At 45.0% G+C, this 23,238-nt stretch overlaps 1 protein-coding gene across 1 annotated transcript in view; it reads left to right on the forward strand.

Annotated features, from left to right (window-relative positions):
* Positions 1 to 849: 849 nt before the first annotated feature.
* Positions 850 to 23,238, forward strand: part of GALNT18 (polypeptide N-acetylgalactosaminyltransferase 18) — a 548,225-nt gene continuing 525,836 nt past the window's right edge. Inside the window, exon 1 of the mRNA XM_082270869.1 lies at positions 850 to 1,144. Within this exon, the coding sequence (XP_082126995.1) occupies positions 919 to 1,144 (226 nt within the window). The 5' untranslated portion in view covers positions 850 to 918. The remainder of the gene's footprint in view (positions 1,145 to 23,238) is intronic.

Here is a 23,238-nt window from a genome sequence, read left to right on the forward strand (position 1 = left end):
ATAACAGAGTACATGCCGGGGATATACATTGTATTGGGTGTATATAATGGAGTATATGGAATATACATTGTATTGGGTGTATATAATAGAGTACACGGAATATACATTGTAACAGGTGTATATAATAGAGTATATGGGATATACATTGTAACGGGAGTATATAACAGAGTACACGCCGGGGATATACATTGTATCGGGTGTATATAATGAAGTATATGGAATATACATTGTATCCGGTGTATATAGAGTATACGCTGGGAATATACATTATATATACATTGTATCGAGTGTATATAATGGAGTATATGGAATATACATTGTATCAGTTGTATATAGAGTATACGCCGGGAATATACATTATATATACATTGTATCAGGTGTATATAGAGGACACGGAATATACATTATATATACACTGTATCAGGTGAATATTATGGAGTATATAGGAGATATACATTGTATATACATTGTATCAGGTGTATATGTGAATATTTACATTGTATCAGGTGTATATTATGGAGTATAGGCAGGGAATATACATTCTATATACATTGTATCAGGTGAATATTATGGAGTATAGGCAGGGAATATACATTGTATATACATTGTATCAGGTGAATATTATGGAGTATACGCTGGGAATATACATTGTATATACATTGTATCGCTCTTCTCTTCTCCTCTCCGCGCTGTGGAATGTGAGAAGAGAGAAGAGCAGGTTGAGTCGCTGTGGCTGGCCCCTCCCTCTCCCCTCAGCCATTGGTTGTCGGTGAGAGTTCTCGCTGTGGGATTGGTCGCTCCCCTGTGTGGGCTCGGTGCGGCGCGCTGTGCCTGTGTGTGTCCGCTCAGTGAGATGAGAAGCGGCGGAGGGAGCGGAGTTGGTGTCGGAGGAGCCCGGCTCTATGGAGGAATCTGAGGATGTTGTGTACCAGGAAAACCAAACCGCTGGTGTCCACCTGTGTCATCCTGAGCGGGATGAGTAACATTCTGTGCCTGCTCTATGTGGGATGGGTGACCAACTACATGGCCGGCCTCTATGTGCCCCCCGACAGCACCAAACTGGAGCCTGAGGACAAGGGGGACACCCTGCGAATCATAGAGAGACTGGAGCGCCTGGAGAGTGTCATCAACCAGCATATACAAGGTACCATGCCGAGAATACCTGTCTATACCTCTACACACTGAGAATACCTGTCTATACCATTACATACCGAGAATACCTGTCTATAACACTCCACACCGAGAATACCTGTCTATACCTCTACACACCGAGAATACCTGTCTATAACACTCCACACTGAGAATACCTGTCTATACCACTTCACACCGAGAATACCTGTCTATACCATTACATACTGAGAATACCTGTCTATTACACTTCACACCGAGAATACCTGTCTATACCACTCCACACTGAGAATACCTGTCTATAACACTCCACACTGAGAATACCTGTCTATAACACTTCACACTGAGAATACCTGTCTATAACACTTCACACTGAGAATACCTGTCTATAACACTTCACACCGAGAATACCTGTCTATACCACTACACACCGAGTATACCTGTCTATAACACTTCACACTGAGAATACCTGTCTATAACACTACACACCGAGAATACCTGTCTATAACACTTCACACCGAGAATACCTGTCTATACCTCTACACACCGAGAATACCTGTCTATAACACTTCACACCGAGAATACCTGTCTATAACACTTCACACTGAGAATACCTGTCTATACCTCTACACACCGAGTATACCTGTCTATAACACTTCACACTGAGAATACCTGTCTATAACACTACACACCGAGAATACCTGTCTATAACACTTCACACCGAGAATACCTGTCTATAACACTCCACACCAAGAATACCTGTCTATAACAGTACACACCGAGAATACCTGTCTATAACACTTCATACCGAGTATACCTGTCTATACCTCTACACACCGAGAATACCTGTCTGTAACACTCCACACCAAGAATACCTGTCTATACCATTACACACCGAGAATACCTGTCTATAACACTTCACACTGAGTATACCTGTCTATACCTCTACACACTGAGAATACCTGTCTATAACACTCCACACCGAGAATACCTGTCTATACCTCTACACACCGAGAATACCTGTCTATAACACTCCACACTGAGAATACCTGTCTATACCACTTCACACCGAGAATACCTGTCTATACCATTACATACTGAGAATACCTGTCTATTACACTTCACACCGAGAATACCTGTCTATACCACTCCACACTGAGAATACCTGTCTATAACACTCCACACTGAGAATACCTGTCTATAACACTTCACACTGAGAATACCTGTCTATAACACTTCACACTGAGAATACCTGTCTATAACACTTCACACCGAGAATACCTGTCTATACCACTACACACCGAGTATACCTGTCTATAACACTTCACACTGAGAATACCTGTCTATAACACTACACACCGAGAATACCTGTCTATAACACTTCACACCGAGAATACCTGTCTATAACACTTCACACCGAGAATACCTGTCTATACCTCTACACACCGAGAATACCTGTCTATAACACTTCACACCGAGAATACCTGTCTATAACACTTCACACTGAGAATACCTGTCTATACCTCTACACACCGAGTATACCTGTCTATAACACTTCACACTGAGAATACCTGTCTATAACACTACACACCGAGAATACCTGTCTATAACACTTCACACCGAGAATACCTGTCTATAACACTCCACACCAAGAATACCTGTCTATAACAGTACACACCGAGAATACCTGTCTATAACACTTCATACCGAGTATACCTGTCTATACCTCTACACACCGAGAATACCTGTCTGTAACACTCCACACCAAGAATACCTGTCTATACCATTACACACCGAGAATACCTGTCTATAACACTTCACACTGAGAATACCTGTCTATAACACTTCATACCGAGTATACCTGTCTATAACACTTCATACCGAGTATACCTGTCTATAACACTCCACACTGAGAATACCTGTCTATAACACTTCATACCGAGTATACCTGTCTATAACACTTCATACCAAGAATACCTGTCTATAACACTTCATACCGAGAATACCTGTCTATAACACTTCACACCGAGAATACCTGTCTATAACACTTCACACCGAGAATACCTGTCTATAACACTTCACACCGAGAATACCTGTCTATACCACTCCACACTGAGAATACCTGTCTATAACACTACACACTGAGAATACCTGTCTATACCATTACACACCAAGAATACCTGTCTATAACACTACACACCGAGTATACCTGTCTATAACACTACACACTGAGGATACCTGTCTATAACACTTCACACCGAGAATACCTGTCTATAACACTTCACACCGAGAATACCTGTCTATAACACTACACACTGAGAATACCTGTCTATACCATTACACACCAAGAATACCTGTCTATAACACTACACACCGAGTATACCTGTCTATAACACTACACACTGAGGATACCTGTCTATAACACTTCACACCGAGAATACCTGTCTATAACACTTCACACCGAGAATACCTGTCTATAACACTTCACACCGAGAATACCTGTCTATAACACTTCACACCGAGAATACCTGTCTATAACACTTCACACTGAGAATACCTGTCTATTACACTTCACACTGAGAATACCTGTCTATAACACTTCACACCGAGAATACCTGTCTATAACACTTCACACTGAGAATACCTGTCTATACCATTACATACCGAGAATACCTGTCTATAACACTCCACACCGAGAATACCTGTCTATAACACTCCACACCGAGAATACCTGTCTATAACACTTAACATGGAGAATACCTGTCTATAATACTCCACACTGAGAATACCTGTCTATACCGCTCCACACCGAGAATACCTGTCTATAACACTTCACACTGAGAATACCTGTCTATAACACTTCACACTGAGAATACCTGTCTATAACACTTCACACTGAGGATACCTGTCTATAACACTTCACACTGAGAATACCTGTCTATAACACTTCACACCGAGAATACCTGTCTATACCACTACACACCGAGTATACCTGTCTATAACACTTCACACTGAGAATACCTGTCTATAACACTACACACCGAGAATACCTGTCTATAACACTTCACACCGAGAATACCTGTCTATAACACTTCACACCGAGAATACCTGTCTATACCTCTACACACCGAGAATACCTGTCTATAACACTTCACACCGAGAATACCTGTCTATAACACTTCACACTGAGAATACCTGTCTATACCTCTACACACCGAGTATACCTGTCTATAACACTTCACACTGAGAATACCTGTCTATAACACTACACACCGAGAATACCTGTCTATAACACTTCACACCGAGAATACCTGTCTATAACACTACACACCGAGAATACCTGTCTATAACACTACACACCGAGAATACCTGTCTATAACACTCCACACCAAGAATACCTGTCTATAACAGTACACACCGAGAATACCTGTCTATAACACTTCATACCGAGTATACCTGTCTATACCTCTACACACCGAGAATACCTGTCTGTAACACTCCACACCAAGAATACCTGTCTATACCATTACACACCGAGAATACCTGTCTATAACACTTCACACTGAGAATACCTGTCTATAACACTTCATACCGAGTATACCTGTCTATAACACTTCATACCGAGTATACCTGTCTATAACACTTCATACCGAGTATACCTGTCTATAACACTCCACACTGAGAATACCTGTCTATAACACTTCATACCGAGTATACCTGTCTATAACACTTCATACCAAGAATACCTGTCTATAACACTTCACACCGAGTATACCTGTCTATAACACTACACACTGAGGATACCTGTCTATAACACTTCACACCGAGAATACCTGTCTATAACACTTCACACCGAGAATACCTGTCTATAACACTTCACACCGAGAATACCTGTCTATAACACTTCACACCGAGAATACCTGTCTATACCACTCCACACTGAGAATACCTGTCTATAACACTACACACTGAGAATACCTGTCTATACCATTACACACCAAGAATACCTGTCTATAACACTACACACCGAGTATACCTGTCTATAACACTACACACTGAGGATACCTGTCTATAACACTTCACACCGAGAATACCTGTCTATAACACTTCACACCGAGAATACCTGTCTATACCACTCCACACTGAGAATACCTGTCTATAACACTACACACTGAGAATACCTGTCTATACCATTACACACCAAGAATACCTGTCTATAACACTACACACCGAGTATACCTGTCTATAACACTACACACTGAGGATACCTGTCTATAACACTTCACACCGAGAATACCTGTCTATAACACTTCACACCGAGAATACCTGTCTATAACACTTCACACCGAGAATACCTGTCTATAACACTTCACACCGAGAATACCTGTCTATAACACTTCACACTGAGAATACCTGTCTATTACACTTCACACTGAGAATACCTGTCTATAACACTTCACACCGAGAATACCTGTCTATAACACTTCACACCGAGAATACCTGTCTATAACACTTCACACTGAGAATACCTGTCTATACCATTACATACCGAGAATACCTGTCTATAACACTCCACACCGAGAATACCTGTCTATAACACTCCACACCGAGAATACCTGTCTATAACACTTAACATGGAGAATACCTGTCTATAATACTCCACACTGAGAATACCTGTCTATACCACTACATACCGAGAATACCTGTCTATACCGCTCCACACCGAGAATACCTGTCTATAACACTTCACACTGAGAATACCTGTCTATAACACTTCACACCGAGAATACCTGTCTATACCACTCCACACTGAGAATACCTGTCTATATCTCTACACACTGAGAATACCTGTCTATACCTCTACACACTGAGAATACCTGTCTATAACACTTCATACTGAGAATACCTGTCTATACCTCTACACACTGAGAATACCTGTCTATAACACTTCACACCGAGAATACCTGTCTATAACACTTCACACTGAGAATACCTGTCTATAACACTTCACACTGAGAATACCTGTCTATAACACTTCATACTGAGAATACCTGTCTATAACACTTCATACTGAGAATACCTGTCTATACCACTCCACACTGAGAATACCTGTCTATATCTCTACACACTGAGAATACCTGTCTATACCTCTACACACTGAGAATACCTGTCTATAACACTTCATACTGAGAATACCTGTCTATACCTCTACACACTGAGAATACCTGTCTATAACGCTACACACTGAGAATACCTGTCTATACCACTCCACACCGAGAATACCTGTCTATAACACTCCACACCGAGAATACCTGTCTATACCACTCCACACCGAGAATACCTGTCTATAACACTACACACCGAGAATACCTGTCTATACCACTACACACCGAGAATACCTGTCTATAACACTACATACCGAGAATACCTGTCTATAACACTACATACCGAGAATACCTGTCTATAACACTACACACCGAGAATACCTGTCTATACCACTACACACCGAGAATACCTGTCTATACCACTACATACCTCTCTACTACACCATGTGTACCTGTCTATACTCCATACTACTAATACAACCAGCACATACAGAGTATGACACCAACCTCTGCTCCATACTGAGAGTGCATGGTTATCACACTTCACACCATGTGTACCTGTCTATAACCCTATATACTACTAATACAATGAGCACATACAAGGTACAACGCTGAGAGTGCATGGTTATTACTCTGCATACCTCTCGTGTCATCAACCAGCACTTACAGGGGACCGACTCCTGGAGATTACACTTCATACCATGTGTACCTGTCTATGACACCGCATACTTCTAATACACAAGGTACCCAACTCTGTACTACTCTATACCACACCGAAAGTACATGGTTATTACACTGCATACCACTCTATACACCTCTGTATATTACATACCTGTTTATTACACCAGGAGGGATGTATAGGATGGAGGGGGCGGGGTTATCAGCAATCATACACCAGGTACAGAGCCATTCTATACCATTCTGTACACTGTGTATAGATCTCACCTATAGAATACTGATCACCTCTGCAGGGAACCGTGCCACACATTCCATATACTGTATATACTCTGTATACTGTGTGTACACCTCAGCTATACATATAGAATACTGATCACCTATATATTCCATATACAGTGCTGTATACCCGATCAGAGGACCCGGCTGTATAATCTGTATATAATACTCATCACCTATATAGAGATGACCTGTATATAGATTACTGTATACCTGTATATAGATTACTGTCCTCTATATACTCCTGTATATAGATTACTGTATACCTGTATATAGATTACTGTCCTCTATATACTCCTGTATATAGATTACTGTATACCTGTATATACTCCTGTATATCTGTATATAAATTACTGTATACCTGTATATAGATTACTGTCCTGTATACCTGTATATAGATTACTGTATACCTGTATATAGATTACTGTCCTGTATACCTGTATATAGATTACTGTATACCTGTATATAGATTACTGTCCTGTATACCTGTATATAGATTACTGTCCTGCATATACTCCTGTATATCTGTATATAGATTACTGTCCTGTATACCTGTATAGGGCACACAGAGATATATATGTCACATTATATACAGAATGTATACCTGGATATTGCTCTGTGGGGATTATGGGACATCCAGTAAATACTTACCTGTATACAGTAGTACACTCTGCCTCTGTAGTACACCTGTTACCTGTAGAGCCAACTACATACAAAGTACCCTACCTCTATATTACACCGTATACCTCTATATTACACTGTATACCTCTATATTACACCGTATACCTCTATATTACACTGTATACCTCTATATTACACTGTATACCTCTATATTACACTGTATACCTCTATATTACACTGTATACCTCTATATTACACCGTATACCTCTATATTACACTGTATACCTCTATATTACACTGTATACCTCTATATTACACTGTACACCTCTATATTACACTGTATACCTCTATATTACACTCTATACCTCCTATATTACACCGTATACCTCTATATTACACCGTATACCTCTATATTACACTGTATACCTCTATATTACACTGTATACCTCTATATTACACTCTATACCTCTATATTACACTGTATACCTCTATATTACACTCTATACCTCTATATTACACTGGCAGCATTCTGGAGAGCACCCTAACTCTGTAGGACATTTAAGAACCCTAAAATGTATTTACCTGTATATAAGAGTGCAGCGTGTATATATATATATATAAGGCCAGCTGTGTATTATACCTACCTGTACTGTACACTCACCTGCCTGTGTGCTGCACGGTCTGACAGAAGATTTAGCTAAAGCTCGGAGAAAAGAAAAAGGCTTTTGAATATAAAGAATTATATAATACTAATAACTTCTATATAGATAGATATAACTTTTTATAGATACAGTAATATATGTGTATATATATATATATATATATAGAGAGAGAGATAATATAATGTGTTCCTAGTAATAATATGCATGTATAGAGATATATAATATAATGTGTTCCAATAATATTATGTGTTGGTTCCTTTCTTTGGAGATGTGCGATGTTGTAGCTGAAATGTTTGAGTATTCTCCAGTGGGGAGTGACGAATGATTGGAATTGATGGGTGGGAATCGGTCTTATAATGTGAGAGTAGCATCGCACCTCCCATCTCATACCATGTACCTACCTCTGTATTGCACGATAAACCCTTGGTAGTGCAAAGTGCTCCATTATATCGCATGGTACATCTCTGTATCGCGGGGCACACGCCTGTCTGTATCGCGGGGCACACGCCTGTCTGTATCGCGGGGCACGTCTCTGTATCGCGGGGCACGTCTCTGTATCGCGGGGCACGTCTCTGTATAGCGGGGCACGTGTCTGTATCGCAGGGCAGGTCTCTGTATCGCGGGGCACGTCTCTGTATCGCAGGGCAGGTCTCTGTATCATGGGGCACATGCCTGTCTGTATCGGGGGGCACGTCTCTGTATCGCGGGGCACATCTCTGTATTGCGGGGCAAATCTCTGTATCGCAGGGCACGTCTCTGTATCGTGGGGAACATGCCTGTCTGTATCGCGGGGCACATGCCTGTCTCTATTGCGGGGCACGTCTCTGTATTGCGGGGCACATGCCTGTCTGTATCGCAGGGCACGTCTCTGTATTGCAGTGCACATTTCTATATGTATCGCAGGGCACATTTCTATATGTATCGCAGGGCACATTTCTATATGTATCGCAGGGCACATTTCTGTATGTATCGCAGGGCACATTTCTGTATGTATCGCAGGGCACATTTCTGTATGTATCGCAGGGCACATTTCTGTATGTATCACAGGGCACATCTCTGTATCGCGGGGCACGTGTCTGTATCGCAGGGCACGTGTCTGTATCGCGGGGCACGTCTTTGTATTGCGGGGCACATGCCTGTCTGTATCGCAGGGCACGTCTCTGTATCGCAGGGCACATTTCTGTATTTATTGCAGGGCACATTTCTGTATGTATCGCAGGGCACATTTCTATATGTATCGCAGGGCACATCTCTGTATCGCAGGGCACATGTCTGTCTGTATCGCGGGGCACATGTCTGTCTGTATCGCAGGGCACGTCTCTGTATCGCAGGGCACATGTCTGTCTGTATCGCGGGGCATGTCTCTGTATCGCATGGCACATGTCTCAGTATCGCAGGGCACATGTATGCATCGCACCGCACATGTCTGTATTGCACTGGAGATCAGCCTGCAGAAACATCCTCACTTTGTGCTGAAAAATGTCACCAAACCTGCACCACCCACATGCCTGTATACCACTCTGGGCCGACCGACTGAGTCACACTCCCCCTGGGCTTCTCATCTCCTGGGATCCCCAGCCCCCAGCACCCGATATCTCTGCCCACCTACATCTGTCATTATGAAATGCTTCTGTTGGATTTTGAATATTTTCATTATTTTATGTAATCCTTTTTATTACCTAATAATACAATTATAGCGGGAGAAAAGAGACTCCCAGTGCTGCAGCAGGAGGAGTGAGACTCCCAGACAGGGGAAATAGACTTTATGGGTGGGTTGTTTGAATAGTCGGCATCTTCTAAGACTCATATTCTGGGTGGAATGATCCTTATACAGTTTACCATACATGTTCCAATCTGATTGTACATTCTGCTATAGCAGCTATACTGTGGGTAATAACGCTGTACACAGGGATACGGATCTTTATTTGTAATTATGTGACGGACGTTTTCAGGCGTCATTGTTCTCTGAAAATAACTGACATAAATAACTGTCACTTTTCAGTAAATCAGGATCCCTATCCTGGTGTGTCAGCGTTGTGATCTGAGCCCTGTATGTGTTATATGAGGAGATGATGCTACATTGTATCCACAAGTCTCCAAATACAATGTATGTACAAGTCCAGGGAGGTCTCCAAACTTCCTAAACAAAGGGCCAGTTCACTGTCTTCCAGACTTTATGGGGGCCGGATTGTGACCAATGGGAGTAGAAATTATCCTTGCATCAGTGGGATTAAACCATCCATCTTTGTGTTAGGGGGAGAAATAGCATCCCATCATTGGTGGTCAGTGGGAAGAACATCCCTTATGTTGGTGGTCAGTGGGAAGAACGTCCCTTACGTTGGTGGTCAGTGGGAAGAATGTCCCTTACATTGGTGGTCAGTGGGAAGAATGTCCCTTACATTGGTGGTCATTGGGAAGAACGTCACTTACGTTGGTGGTCAGTGGGAAGAACGTCCCTTACATTGGTGGTCAGTGGGAAGAACGTCCCTTACGTTGGTGGTCAGTGGGAAGAACGTCCCTTACGTTGGTGGTCAGTGGGAAGAACGTCCCTTACATTGGTGGTCAGTGGGAAGAACGTCCCTTACATTGGTGGTCAGTAAGAAGAACGTCCCTTACGTTGGTGGTCAGTGGGAAGAACGCTCCTTACATTCGGGACAGCTGAAGCAGAAAAAAAATCAGGTCTGAGGTGTGTGACGGACTGTCGGATGTAAGGACTGGATGAATACTGTAACTGCCCTCATATATCTGTATGTTGAGCTTGTGTCTGGATTTCATCTGTTGCAGTGGATTTAGTTCTCCTCTAGTGTGGGAGTGAGTTCTCCTCCAGTGTCAGTGTGGGAGTTAGTTCTCCTCCAGTGTGGGAGTTAGTTCTCCTCCAGTGTGGGATTGACTTCTCCTCCAGTGTGGGAGTGAGTTCTCCTCCAGTGTGGGAGTGAGTTCTCCTCCAGTGTCAGTGTGGGAGTGAGTTCTCCTCCAGTGTCAGTGTGGGAGTGAGTTCTCCTCCAGTGTGGGAGTGAGTTCTCCTCCAGTGTGGGAGTGAGTTCTCCTCCAGTGTGGGAGTGAGTTCTCCTCCAGTGTGGGAGTGAGTTCTCCTCCAGTGTGGCAGTTAGTTCTCCTCCAGCGTGGGAGTTAGTTCTCCTCCAGCGTGGGAGTTAGTTCTCCTCCAGTGTGGCAGTTAGTTTTCCTCCAGTGTGGGATTTAGTTTTCCTCCAGTGTGGCAGTTAGTTCTCCTTCAGTGTGGGAGTGAGTTCTCCTTCAGTGTGGGTGTTAGTTCTCCTCCAGTGTGGGTGTTAGTTCTCCTCCAGTGTGGGAGTTAGTTCTCCTCCAGTGTGGGAGTTAGTTCTCCTCCAGTGTGGGAGTTAGTTTTCCTCCAGTGTGGCAGTATTAGATCTCCTCCAATGTGGGAGTTAGTTCTCCTCCAGTGTCGGAGTTAGTTCTCCTCCAGGGTGGGAGTTAGTTCTCCTCCAGCGTGGGAGTTAGTTTTCCTCCAGCGTGGGAGTTAGTTTTCCTCCAGCGTGGGAGTTAGTTCTCCTCCAGCGTGGCAGTTAGTTCTCCTCCAGCGTGGCAGTTAGTTCTCCTCCAGTGTGGGAGTGAGTTCTCCTCCAGCGTGGGAGTGAGTTCTCCTCCAGCGTGGGAGTGAGTTCTTCTCCAGTGTGGGAGTTAGTTCTCCTCCAGTGTGGGAGTTAGTTCTCCTCCAGTGTGGGAGTTAGTTCTCCTCCAGTGTGGGAGTTAGTTCTCCTCCAGTGTGGGAGTTAGTTCTCCTCCAGTGTGGGAGTTAGTTCTCTTCCAGTGTGGGAGTTAGTTCTCTTCCAGTGTGGGAGTTAGTTCTCTTCCAGTGTGGCAGTTAGTTCTCCTCCAGTGTGGCAGTTAGTTCTCCTCCAGCGTGGGAGTTAGTTTTCCTCCAGCGTGGGAGTTAGTTCTCCTCCAGCGTGGGAGTTAGTTCTCCTCCAGTGTAGGAGTTAGTTCTCCTCCAGTGTGGGAGTGAGTTCTTCTCCAGTGTGGGAGTTAGTTCTCCTCCAGTGTGGCAGTTAGTTCTCCTCCAGTGTGGCAGTTAGTTCTCCTCCAGCGTGGGAGTTAGTTTTCCTCCAGCGTGGGAGTTAGTTCTCCTCCAGCGTAGGAGTTAGTTCTCCTCCAGTGTGGGAGTTAGTTCTCCTCCAGTGTAGGAGCTAGTTCTCCTCCAGTGTGGGAGTGAGTTCTCCTCCCATGTGGGCGTTCTCCATATATTAGAAGAGGTGAGTTTGTATTTGGGGTCCATTGAGCTCCTTCCATTCCCTCTTCCATAGGCTTTGCAGCTCGCACTGATAGGGGGCGCTGTGTACATTGCTGTCCGGTGTGCCGGGGTTTATACGGAAGCTGTAAGTCCGATCATACTTGGGGTGAGAATATTTGCGGCGCTCCATCTCTGGATGTGTCGGGTTCAGCCACTCCATAATCGCTTCGCTAACCTTCTTATATATAGCAGATTGTTGGCGTCTAATCCTCCTAGCAACTGGCGGCAGCTGGGTCACCGGCTCGTTGCGGCTGCGTTTTTATTCCTGGATCACCGCACATCCAATCACACGCCTTCCCTCCCACCCGGTCCCTCTGCCCTCCATCCATTCCATTCCAAAATGTGGAAAAAGCGAAGCGCTGTGAATACTTTCTGGATGCACCGTATAGCAAAGGTTATATTTCATGGCCTCATTTTGCTTCTCACCTCTGCAGATTTCGGAGTTTTATTAATCAGTAATAATGTTGATTTGTTATGGCGGGGCCGGGTGACTGGAACACGTTATCTGGTATGGTAAAGGTGCGGTCTTCCCGACCCGCCGTGATGTGTGAATGAATCATTGTGGACAGCAGATAGTAAAATTGGGGAATATCTCACAGCTGGGTGTATTTTCGGCTGCGTTCACATAATGGCGTCTCGGATTGCGGACAGAATCGCAGCAATTCTGCTCGCAAGCCCGAATAAATTCAAACCGCGATTCCCGTGACTTACAAAGGCCCCCTCAACGCAGTACGATTTTGCCTCGATTGTCACCCGATGAATCGCGGCAAAATCATGCAAACAGACAGGACGCCTGACGCCTAAAAAAAAAAAGTACAAGAACTTCTTTTAGGCGGCAGGCGCCCCGCGGTTCTGTTTGCGCGATTTTACCGCGATTCATCGGGCAACAAACGCGGCAAAATTGTGCCATGTTTGGGGTGCCATTGCAAATCGCAGTAATCACACGGGAGCGTCTCGGGATTTGAAATGATTGGGGATCACGGGCAGAATCGCGGCGATTCTGCCCACGATCCTGAATTATTGCAAATTGCGGGACGCTCGTGCCATTCCTGTGACTTCCAATGGCCCCCTAAATGCGGCACGATTCTGCCTCAATTGTCGCCCGACAAATCGCTGTAAAATCATGCAAATGGACAGAACTTCTTTTGGGCGACAGGCGTCCCGCAGGTTCTGTTTGCGTGATTTTACCGTAATTCGTCGGGCGACAATCGTGGCAAAATTGTTCCGCATTTGGGGTGCCATTGCAAGTCACGGGAATCTCACAGGCATCCCGCGGTTTGTAATGATTTGGGATCGCGGTAAATTCCAACCGCGATCCCGAATTATCGCAAATCGCGAGACGCTCGTGCGATTCCTGTCACTTGTAATGGCACCCCAAACGCGGCACGATTTTGCCAGGATTGACGCCCGATGAATGGCGGTAAAATCACGCAAAGAGAGAGGATGCTTGTTCGCCTAAAAAGCACAAGAACAGGCGTCCCGTGATTCTTTTTGCATGATTTTACCGCGATTCGTTTGGCGACAATCGCAGGAAGATTGTGCCCCGTTTGGAATCGAACAGGTGTCCCGCGATTTGCAATGATTCAGGATCGCTAAGCAGAATTGCGGCGATTCTGCCCGCGATCCCGAATTATTGCAAATCGCGAGACGCTCATGCGATTCCTGTGACTAGCAATGGCGTGATTCTGCCTCGATTGTTGTAAGACAAATTGCGGTAAAATCATGCAAACAGACAGGATGCTTGTCTTTTTTTTGGGAGTGTTATATAGGAGAAAGTGAAAAATATTGTGTTTTTTTTCAGAATTGTCGCTCTTTATTTGTTTATAGCGCAAAGAATAAAAATCGCACAGGTGATCAAATACCACCAAAAGAAAGCTCTGTTTGTGGGAAAAAAGGGACGTCAATTTTATTTGGGTACAGCGTCGCACGACCGTGCAATTGTCCGTTAAAGTAACGCAGTGCCGAATCGCAAAATATGGCCTGGTCATTAACCGGTTGCCGACCGCCGCACGACGATATACGTCGGCAGTCAGCCCCGGCCAGGCAAAGTGACGTATATATACATCACTAGCCTGTCACTTGCTTGGGAGCCAATAGCGGGCGAGCGCGCGCCCACGGAGGCGCGCTCCCGCCCAGGCTCGTTCCCAAGCAAGTCCGTGCGTGTGACCGGCGGACCCGATGTCCGCCGGTCACTCGCCGATCATCGGTGCCGAGGTAGAAAGTCAGGCGGCTGATATAAACAAGCCGCCTGTCATTCTCCCCTGTGTAGAAACAGTGATCATATGGTTCTACTATGTAGAACCGTTGATCACTGTTCCTACACTTCAAGCCACAGCCAATCACAGTTAGAATCAGGCCCCTAGGGACACACACAGCCCCTCCCTCTCAAATAAAGTTAACCCCTTCACTACCAGTGTTATTTTGCAGTAACAGTGCATATGTATAGCACTGATTACTGCAGTAATGTCACTGGTAACCCCAAAAGTGTCAAAAATGTCAGTCAAGGGTCCGATCTGTCCGCCCCAATGTCGCAGTCCCGCAAAAAAATCGCAGATCGCCGCCATTACGCGTTAAAAAAAAAAAACACCAAAAATGACAGAAATCTTTCCCTTAGTTAGTAAACGCAATAACTTTTGCGCAAACCAATCAAAATATGCTTTTTTTTTTTTTACCAAACGTAGGTAGCAGAAAACAAATTGGCCAAAAATGTTAAAAAATTTTGATTTTTACATTTTTTTGGGGAATTTCATATAAAAAAATGTGTAAAATATTGTTGTTTTTGTAAAATTTACGCTCTTTTTTTTTTTTATAGCGCAAAAAGTAAAAATTCGCACAGGTGATCAAATACCACCAAAAAAAAGCTCTGTTTGTGGGAAAAAAAGGACGTCAAATTCGTTTAGGTACAGCGTCGCACGACCGCGCAATTGTCCGTTAAAGTCACGCAGTAAAAAATCGCAAAAAAACCCCTGGTCAGGAAGGGGGTAAAATCTTCCGGGGCTTAAGTGGTTAAGGGGGAAAATCCTTCTGGTCCAGAAGTGTTTAATATCTTCCCAAATGCGGGTAACGGGTGTGGGTCTGCTCTGCATTTTCTCACATGGGAAACATGCTACAAATGCGCCATAAAAACGCGCCACATTCTGCTCCAAGAAATGTTTTGGAACTTTTTTTTTTGGGGGGGGGGGGGGTTGATGCACGAAGTGAATGGGCTGCCCAATGCACACAGAAAAAAAAAAAACGCAAGCACACGCTGAGGAGGGAGCCCAGCCTTAGAGCCCATTTACTTCAATGCGGTGTGTTAACGTTTGTTATGGCGCGCATTGCGGGTGACTTCACGCCGTGCTGTCGGCAGATCGCGGCTAACCAGCTGGTTTCGGGCGGGCCGGGTGTGCTTTCCCATAGATTTCTATGATGCCCTGCTGTTTTCATGCAGTTCCAGGAACCGCAGCAGAACCGCAGGACCTCATAGGAGTCTATGGGGAAGCATGAAATCTGGCGGTTAGCCGCATGTTGGGACCGCGCCGGGGGAGAGTGAAGCCATCCTAATGTGTGTTGTGTTAACGTGTGGAAAATCGGATTTGTGACCTTCTTTATTGGTGAGGCAACGCACAGGAGTATTTACATGCGACATCAAGCCATCATCGGGTGGCAAACCTGCCATTCCTGCGAACCAGGGAGTAATGCAAACGCCCTGCAACCCCCCTGGCACGCGGTTGACCTGAGTTGAGTGGGGGGGTCTTGGCAGGCCAGACATGAGAAGGTTAATGTATTGGGGGATTCCGTGTCTCCCGTTCGCCGTATCTGTTCTGGTGAACGCTCGTATTTAGTCTCCGGGTAATAATCGGTCTTTTTGTGCGCCTGTTGCGGGGTAACTGTCACTCCGGTGAACATGTGCTAATTATGGTTTGCTCGCTGGTACAATATTTGCGCTGGGTGGTTGTAATTGTGGAGAATGATGCTGCTGCAGGGGGGGAGACGGCTGGGACGGGGAGACTTTCTGCTAAATGGAGATTATGGAAATTCAGGAGAGGAGAAATGACTGACAGCTGAGCATAATCTTCAGTCTTCTTTTTTTCCCCCTGTATAGTGGTGCCGCCCCCTTCTGAGTGCCCAATTGCCACAAGCACTGCTCTGTGCCACACCATTTATTTGGTAAAATTAGGAACTCCCCTCTTCTGAGCAGTGCCAGAATAAGGTCATCCAGCACCCAGGGAAAGGATGCCAAACTGTGCCCCCTCCCCTTTCCTTAGGGTTAGGGTAAAGGCACCCCCCCATCCCTGCAATAAACCATTGCACCCAGGGCAACCATCCCTCCTGCCCACCCCTTGTCCCGGCTCTGCTTCTGAGTCACCCCTTGTCTCCGTCCCCTACTCACCTCTGAGCATTGTCACTTTGGTTCCACCCCCTACCCACTTCTGAGCATTGTCACTTTGGTTCCACCCCCTACCCACCTCTGAGCATCGTCACTTTGGTTCCACCCCCTACCCACCTCTGAGCATCGTCACTTTGGTTCCACCCCCTACCCACCTCTGAGCATTGTCACTTTGGTTCCACCCCCTACCCACCTGAGCATCGTCACTTTGGTTCCACCCCCTACCCACCTCTGAGCATTGTCACTTTGGTTCCACCCCCTACCCACCTATGAGCATTGTCACTTTGGTTCCACCCCCTACCCACCTATGAGCATTGTCACTTTGGTTTCACCCCCTACCCACCTCTGAGCATCGTCACTTTGGTTCCACCCCCTACCCACCTCTGAGCATCGTCACTTTGGTTCCACCCCCTACCCACCTCTGAGCATCGTCACTTTGGTTCCACCCCCTACCCACCTCTGAGCATCGTCACTTTGGTTCCACCCCCTACCCACCTCTGAGCATCGTCACCTTGGTTCCACTCCCTACCCACCTCTGAGCATCGTCACCTTGGTTCCACCCCCTACCCACCTCCCAGTACCTCCCTTTTTATAGAATACAGAACCAAGTATCATTTTGTGGTGCTAAGTAATTCGTATGGAACTTGCTAATGATAACAAGAAAAGCAGTAAGATCCCCTGGAGCCAGCAACAATAGATCCCCCCACACAACAATTGACCCCCCCCATTAACAATAGATCCCACACTAGCAGCAATCGCGTCCCTTTTGACGTCAGTGCAAAATTGTGCCCCTTTGACTTCTGTGCAAAATTGCGCCCCTTTGACTTCTGTGCAAAATTACGTCCCATTGACTTCAATGCAAAAATCAAATTTTCAGCCAAGTGCTTGCTGAATTTTCAGTTTCAGTCCAAAATTTTCATTCAATGACACCACTACTGACTAGGACTAGGGCTGACAGGAGGAGAGAGCAGAGTGATGGATAGATGAGCGAGTCGCCTTGTTACTTCTCCTTTCACTGTCCAGTCACAGGCTAGGGGTGGGTCCAGGACGTGGAATAAATGATGCTGACCATCAGGCTGAGGACATCTAGTGGCAGAAAAAAGTACTGCGGGGGAAATTTCTGGATTGAAGCTGAATACTGCAGCAAAAGTTGGTTTTATTATTTTGATTTTAATGGGCTGTTCATAGTAATCTTGCCATGTTTAGCTGGAATTCTGCTTTAAGTCTACATATAACACCTTTTGTCAGGTTTTCTTTGGTTAATTATCAGAAGGTGTTAGAATGGAAAATGTCCTGGCGATTGCCCAGCTTTACCTCCTTCATTTTACATGCTCTTTGAAACTCTGAGGATTGATCTGGATGTGTATTCTCTTCTCCAGCCTTTTGTGTAGTCTTGTCCTGAGCGGTTTGTACTATTCCTATGATCTGATCTTATTCTCTATGCTGTCAAAGTCCACCGTGCTTTGATTTCCTAAAGGAATGCAATGCGGTCACGATGCGCAGCTGCTTGGTGCAGCGTCCGGTCCTGTACGCTCGGTGCAACGAATCGCTATCTCATGCACGCCAATGAATATAAGTAATTGATTGAGCTGGATCTAATATTCCTATGGATCTAATATTGGGATGGAGATATTGATGGATGGAGATACTTTCATGTTGTAACATTCTTTATTGAACGTGAAAGGGCGCTATTCATATTGACACATCTGACATCCATTCTATATATCTGGAATCGGTAATCAGGAAATGTATAAATAGCACAATAAATATTTGATGAATTTGTCCTCTTTCACCCTTCAGGAAAAGTTTTAGAAAACCCCCCCATATTATAATTCTACATCTAACATACCGATATTACTGATATTGGTCTCCTCCTACTGCGGTGGCCATCTTTTTGGGGCCCACCATGTTATCAGCCCAGGTAGAAGAAGCGAGGACTCCAAAGGTTTTGCACCGCAGGCCCAGTGCATGTATGTTGCACCGCGTGCCTCCGCCCACTGGGCCTGCAAATGTTCTGACAGTCTGGCTTCTTCTACCCGGATAGGGCAAAGGCTGCCACCTTCCTCGGCTCAGACAGTGCCCACCACAGAACGGCTGGACCAGAGAGGACATGGCAGCCAGCCACCCACCCACCCACAGCCAGCTGCCAGCCACCCACCCACAGCAGGGTGCCACCCACCCACAGCAGGGTGCCACCCACCCACAGCAGGGTGCCACCCAGCCCCCCACCCACAGCAGGGTGCCAGCCAGCCACCAGGTTCCCTGAAGAAGCAGTCTCTGCGATACACGTTGGACATATCATAATATATTGATATTGGAAAGAAGGAAGGAAATGTGGGACTTTAAATGAGTAAGGCTAGACACAGGGGCTGACACAGTATGCAAAATTAATTGTAAATAAATATTAATCGATGTATTACATATAAATACAAAAATAACCTGTCAAATTCCTTAAGGCTCCGTTCACATGTCAGCGTATGGATCGCGCCGCGATTCCGCCCGCGATCCGGAGATTATTGCAAATCGCGGGACGCCTGTGCGTTGCCCGTGATTTGCAATAGCCCCCCAAACGCTGAGCGATGTTGCCGCGATTTCCGCCTGCCGAATCGCGGTAACATCGTGCAAAAAAAAAAATCGCGGGACGCATTACGCCCAAAAAAGTACAAGAGCTTCTTTGGAGCGTATTGCGTCCCGCAATTTTTTTTGCACGATGTTACCGCGATTCGGCAGGTGGAAATCGCGGCAACATCGCTCAGCGTTTGGGGGGCTATTGCAAATCACGGGCAACGCACAGGCGTCCCGCGATTTGCAATAATCTCCGGATCGCGGGCGGAATCGCGGCGATTCTGCCCGCGATCCATACGCTGACATGTGAACGGAGCCTAATAATAAATAAACTATTTTATTGTGAAAACAAATTCTCCATAGGTACACATTTATATATAATGTAAAAAACAAAAAAAACAAAACCCTATATAAACCCAGTTAAAGGGAGACCTATGGAGAGCTGACACAAAATCGAATATCTGGTTAATCAACTGTAATCTATAACATGATATGTCTAAATATTGTTAGAAGATATTAATACATACAATGGGTCATATAAATAAGAATAAATACATGGATGGCATAACCAAAATCATTAATTAAAACAGATTTGATAAAAGACTATATTAGCAAAAATACACAAAATCTTGAGATAAAAATCGGATAGGATTGTCTAGATGATAATCGGCCCAATTATAGGAAGCCTTGGATGGGGTTGTCTAAGTAAAGTGTCGGCTCGACGCGTTTCGTGGACCTCCGTCCACTCATCAGGAGCATTAAAATGTATCTATAAATGAAAATGCAGGGTGCCAGCCAGCCACCAGGTTCCCTGAAGAAGCAGTCTCTGCGAAACACGTTGGACATATCATAATATATTGATATTGGACTTTAGTGTCTTAGCTGTACCAATACTGAATTATATAAACAATGTTTTGTTTTGGAATACTAATAAAGTTTGTATATTGTAAGTATAGTTGTATTGTACTCGCCTCATTGACGTCAACACTTCCTTAAAAGTCCCTTGTTCTTTGGAGATCTATTCTATATATTCTGTATATGCTCCTTGGTTCTGATTGTATATTGGGGATGTGGAAGTTTTGACTGTCTCTAGAACTGATACCGTTTACTAAATAGTACTCTGCAGCCTCCTGTCACTGTGATCATTCAATCCCGGGGAAGATAAGTAAATATTTGAAGGCTTTCACACACTCTAATGATATTTTCACAGCCGGCATTCTGAATACCGAGAGGTGGACACATTTGAAAAACGGCTTTTATGTATTTTTTATTTTTTTTTTTTTGGGGCGTTATTTTTTTTTTTGAACACCAATATTTTATCTCCTCTGTCACCGAGCAAATAATTATGTTCAGCGTTTGTTGTCGCTGTTTGATGGCGGTCGGGTCTGCGCTGGCTTCAGATGGAGGTAATTCTTTGAATTATGCCGCGTGGATGTGTGTCTGCAGGCGCAGCAATTTATCGGGCCCCTTCAAAGGCAGATTCCACGCCGGGTTTACTTTGAATAAAGAGGCTCACAATTACGGTAAGCATCCACGGTAAACTAGGACGCCAGGTTATCTGTGCGAAGTTTATTGTTTTATTTATTTCATAAGCACTCCAGAAATGCCTCTGATTAGTTGTTTAAGCTGAACTCCCGGCACAAAACAAATAAAAAATAATTGTATTATATTCCTCAATATCCACAAATGCATTTGCAAATTCAGTTATTACTTTGTATAAGTAGCAGTGACATCATCACTGGGCTGTAAAATGCCTGTGCAGAGAGCAGCGCTGTGGGAGGGGCCCAGCAGGACAACCCATTACAGAAAACTTGAAGAGGGGGTGGAGACAAGACCAGTCACCCTCCACAAGGAGAGAGAGCAGCAGTGTGCGGTCTTTATTGTAGGAAGGAAAACTTTCACTGTCAAGACCTGGATCAACTGCTGGAGGCATTGTGCTTCCTAGAGTGGGAGGTTGTAGTTCCGGAGTCCACCAGCAGGTGTCTCCCAGCAGTCTCCACCTGATGCTGGCTGCTGGGAGGGTATTTATTTCCTCTTCTATTATAACACTTCGGGTCAGTGTTTCGCTTTGCTGCCACATACTGCTATCCGTTTATTCTGTGCCCACTCTTGACCGTGCTCTTGTGCTGTATTCACACCTTGAACCTTGCTGCCTTGTTCCTACTCTTCCTTTTTCCTGATCCCAGTTTTAGTTTCCCCTTCCTATAATTCCTCTGTACCCAGTGCTGGGCAAGGTTCTCCAAAGCCAAGGGCGAAGCTGCCAAATGGCATCCCCCGCCCAAAAAAAAAAAAATGTATGAGCATTATGTGTCAGCAAAAATCCCCCCCCAAAAAAAAAATAAAATTCTAGCACTAATCACACTTAAGCAGAAATTCATGTTGCAAGTCAAAATTCAACCCAAAATTTCCCCCTCCTCCCACTACAAATCTCCTCATACCACAAATCCTCTACTTCTCAAATTTCCCCTCTGAGCATAAATCCACCCCCCCAAATCCTACTCTCCCAGCACAAATTCCCTCTGCTAGCACTAAATCCCCCCCCCCCCCCAATCATCCCTACTAGAACAACCCCCCCCCCCCTCCAACTCCCCCAAATCTCTCTTTCTAACAAAAATCTGCCTTCCTAGTTCTAACTTCCCCCTCCAAAGCAACCCTTATAGCACAACTCCCCATATCCCCACCATGCCTAGTAATTCCCGTTGCAAGTCAAAAAACAGGTGTACCTAATAAATTACCAGTGAGAGTATATTCCTAATATAATCTGAGGAGATTGTACTTTCCCTTTGTAGTAAAAATGAAATCAAGTTGAAAAAACATAGCATAATAGTCTAAATTTTTAGTTTCTAAAGCGCTAGTAACCTTTCTTAAAAAAAATCTATTATGTACTTTATTTGGTGATCATGTGACCCACAGCCTCCCTTCCCATCCTCTTCTAAACATGGTGGGCATGTCTCCTTAGGTGAGGGGGTGGACTGCCTGATGACATGTTACACAATAGGGAAGTATGTTCCCTGTCTGGATATGCTGAGTTCTAGATGGGTTTTCCTTCTGCAATCCACACTTCTGCAGGCTGCTGTTGTAGGAGGGCTGAGCAGGGGGCATGGTGGCAAAGCTGACTGCACCCTTACAGGATGCTGTTGCAGCACGGCTGCACTTGGGCGTGGCTGCAAAGCTGACCATGCTCCTCCAGGCTGTTGTTGCAGCAGAGCTGGGTGGAAAGTTGTGGCGGCAAAGTTGACCATGCTCCTTGTGACTGCTGTTGCGGCAGAGCTGGGTGGAGAGTTGTGGTGGCAAAGCTGGCCATGCTCCTTGTGGCTGTTGTTGCAGCTGGGCAGAGGTGTAGCTGCTGTTGCAGCAGGACTGGGTGTAGAGGCACGGCAACAAAGCTGACCATGCTCCTCCAGGCTGTTGTTGCAGCAGAGATGGGTGGAGATTTGTGGTGGCAAAGCTGACCATGCTCCTTGTGACTGCTGTTGCGGCTGAGCTGGGTGGAGAGTTGTGGTGGCAAAGCTGACCATGCTCCTTGTGGCTGTTGTTGCAGCAGGGCTGGGCAGAGGTGTGGCT

Source organism: Pelophylax lessonae (assembly GCF_965119305.1).
Source record: "Pelophylax lessonae genome assembly, chromosome: 10".
Classification (NCBI taxonomy): Eukaryota; Metazoa; Chordata; class Amphibia; order Anura; family Ranidae; genus Pelophylax; species Pelophylax lessonae.